The sequence below is a fragment of the Nannochloropsis gaditana genome, assembly GCF_000240725.1.
Source record: "Nannochloropsis gaditana CCMP526 unplaced genomic scaffold scaffold338, whole genome shotgun sequence".
Taxonomy (NCBI): domain Eukaryota; class Eustigmatophyceae; order Eustigmatales; family Monodopsidaceae; genus Microchloropsis; species Microchloropsis gaditana.
In genome coordinates, this window is record NW_005803615.1 from 23,807 (window position 1) to 25,969 (window position 2,163).

Here is a 2,163-nt window from a genome sequence, read left to right on the forward strand (position 1 = left end):
GAAAAGGATTCAAACGCTGGAGAAGAAGATCCGGGAGGCGGCCCGTCTGAAGGCCTTGGCGGAGGGCGGGAAGGAGGGCGGGAAGGAGGTGGAGCTCTTCCAGGAGCGGGCCTTGTACTACGAGGAGTTGGCGGAAAAAGAAGGGAAGGGACAGAGCGAAGGGGAGGCGATCCGTGCCATTGAAGCCGAGAATCGCCGGGCAGCGGGCGGGGTGGAAGACGGTGGGACCTGGGAACACCGAAAACGTGCGAAGGAGATGCTCCAGACGGCCGAGGACGCCTTGCACGTGACGCTGGCCTCCAAGGGGCGACACCACGTGGCGCAATACCTCCCTGCCGGGGAGATGGAACGGCTCTTGCAGTCGGCGGGGAAAGGCGGGGCAGGGAAGGGAGGGGACGAAGGAGACTTTGCGGCCAACCGGCTGGAGGCGGAGACCAATGTGGGCATGCAGCTGTTGAAGAAGCAGGGATGGAACGAAGGTCAGGGGCTGGGAGCTGAGGGGAAGACAGGTGTGAAGGCGCCAGTGAACATGCAGACGACAGGAGGGGAGGGAGTCGGCGTGGGGGGCGGTGGTGAAGAGGAGGCCGGGGAGGAAGGAGGCGACGATTTCGAGAATTACAGACGGCGGATGATGCTTGCCTACCGTTTCCGACCGAACCCTTTGAACAATCCACGACGGGCATACTATTAACGGTAACTATTCACGTAAAAGCTGGTGGAAAAGAATGAAGCGAGTTGGAATGTCGAGTCTGGACACCAGTGTTAACATCTAAAAATTCATATCTGGTAACATGCAAACCGATGAGCCCCTACTTGACGGTGATAATTGAAGAGAAGGAAACTAACCATATAGGTCAGGTTGGGCCCGAGGCCCTGCCACTGCTCGTATCACTTATCGCATTCCTGGGTCGGTCCATATGGATATAGCACAGAATTTCGTCGGATACGTGCAGGCCACATTTCGCCAGTTGCTTCGATGTCGTCCTGATTTTTGGGGCACCTCGTGTCCCACGGTTTCGTAGGTCGGTCAATTCCATGTCAGCGGCCGAATGTGGCTGTGTCAGACTTTTCTCAAATAGATGCGAAGCCACTAAATAGAAGCGCCCAAAAACACGCTATTGAAGTGTGCACATGTTCAAATTAAATTTTTGTTCGGCAATATAAGTCGAAACAAAAGCTTTCACATACCCAGATTTTTGTCTTTTCCTTCAAAAGAAATATACATTCTGAAAAATTCATCCGTTCCAAGCCATTGTATCAAGCATTGTGACCCCTTTATCTCAGCACTTGTTACCTTTGTGCTTTCTAGTAACCTCCACTTCATCCCCTGAATGACCGAACGCGTAGGATGCGTGGTATGTCTTTGCCAAACACATACCATGGGCAGGTTAGAGCACACATGCACTGTGGAATCGATCTTCTTTACCTGAAAAATATGTAATTAATTTGATCCTCTTTTCTTCTCCTTTTTCTTGTTTCTTCTTTTCATAACTTTTTCTTTTTTTACCGGTTCTCCCTCGACTTTCGACGACAACGGAGGCCAGTACTCTTTATTTGCATGCAGAGTTTTCTGCGTCATTGGTTCTATATCGTGGTTTTGGGGGTTCTCGCACTTGTTTTCTTAAAGGATATCATTTCTTTCTTGTACACATCTTCTCGTTTGCTGCCGCATGTAAATTAATATACAAAGTGTGTATTTCGAAGCTGGATATGACCAAGATGAAAGAAATACAGCCCGACACAAACATCAAGCTTAAGAACAAAACGGAAGCAGGACATGGGAGACGAACAATGAAGAGGAAACGGAGAGGCATGATATATCATTTTGCACTGCACGCATCTATGTCGCCTCTTGTAGCGTGTAGCCATGACCGTAAATGTCCGCCTCTATCTCCTCCTCGTCTACCATCGCGTCCTGGAATAAGAGGAAAAAGGTACTCGTTCATAAATCGGGAACTGCGGTGCTATCCGGGGGAAAAGGGAGAGGGCTCAACGACTGGAAGCAAATGTGGCAGAAGGGAAGGAAAGAAAATACCGAGGGTACACGGGAAGTAGGGGAGCGAGCCTATCGGCGCATACCTGGTATTGCTGATATTCGGCAATGAGGTCCTGCAGGTTGGAGTCTGCCTCTGTAAACTCCAATTCCTCCATCCCTTCGCCCGT

The 2,163-nt window shown here is 50.5% G+C and overlaps 1 protein-coding gene across 1 annotated transcript; it reads right to left on the bottom strand.

The window, feature by feature from the left end:
• Positions 1–30: 30 nt before the first annotated feature.
• NGA_2052800 (arginine serine rich splicing factor sf4) lies at positions 31–748 on the bottom strand (the record flags this gene model as incomplete). Its single annotated transcript, XM_005854953.1, has 1 exon — positions 31–748. A coding segment is annotated over one exon (659 nt), but the record flags the coding sequence as incomplete, so codon positions are not given.
• Between the last annotated feature and the right edge of the window lie 1,415 nt (positions 749–2,163).